This window comes from Cystoisospora suis, assembly GCF_002600585.1.
Source record: "Cystoisospora suis strain Wien I chromosome Unknown contig_5837, whole genome shotgun sequence".
NCBI lineage: Eukaryota > Apicomplexa > Conoidasida > Eucoccidiorida > Sarcocystidae > Cystoisospora > Cystoisospora suis.
This window is the reverse complement of record NW_027158626.1, coordinates 11917-12670: the sequence shown is the minus strand read 5'-3', so window position 1 is coordinate 12670 and position 754 is coordinate 11917. Positions and strand designations below refer to the sequence as shown.

Here is a 754-nt window from a genome sequence, read left to right as displayed (position 1 = left end):
TTTGACTCTCACTCCGTGCTCGAGTTCCGTAAGTAAGGCTGTCTCGGGGGACTAAAACAAGGCTCACGACTCCTTCTGGTCATGCCTTCGTGTCTCGACGCCCTCATGAAGCAGAACTCACTGAGGCGAGCAGGCCAGGGAGTCGCGCACCCTCGAGAGCGCATTCATCGATCCGGCCACTGCCGACAGCGTCGGAGGGAGACGAGACAGGCGTCACACTCTCACGCCCCGCAGGGGCAGCATTGCTAAGTGAAAAAGCGCGAGTCGGGCTGTCCCTCCTGCAGACTGTTGTTGCTTCTGCCTCTCTGTTTCGGCAGACTTACTTACCGGAAGGATGGTAGAGGGCGGGCCTCATTACATGATCGGAGAATTTCTGTGACAAAATACTCCCACTGGGGGCAAGATGCGAGCTGAGCCCACTCCTCACTGAACAACAAGCACCGTTTCTCAGATTTACTGCCTTCCGCTTTCTCCAGGACTTCCTCAAAAGTTCGAGAGCGATTCGTTGCAGGATTACTGTGCTCTCCTGCCCTCACGGGCTCCCGGACCACTTCCTTCGCAGTCCGTCCTGCCGGCTGGGCTTCCACAACAGATAGTTCCGTGACCAGCCGCAAATGTCACGGCTCGAGGAAACTCGATTTTCGAGAGGTCTCTTGGCAAGTTTTGGGCTGAGAGCCGGTTTCAGGCTAGAAAGGACGTTAGGGTGGAGGCAAAACCGGCAACAGGGGTATGAGGGGTTTGCCGGCAGCCACTC

The 754-nt window shown here is 56.9% G+C and overlaps 1 protein-coding gene across 1 annotated transcript; it reads left to right on the top strand.

Moving 5' to 3' along the window:
* Window positions 1–27: 27 nt before the first annotated feature.
* Window positions 28–754, top strand: CSUI_009637 (uncharacterized protein). Its single transcript, XM_068069750.1, has one exon. It carries the CDS (start codon window positions 82–84, stop codon window positions 247–249), a length of 168 nt encoding a protein of 55 aa, XP_067918276.1. The 5' UTR covers window positions 28–81; the 3' UTR covers window positions 250–754.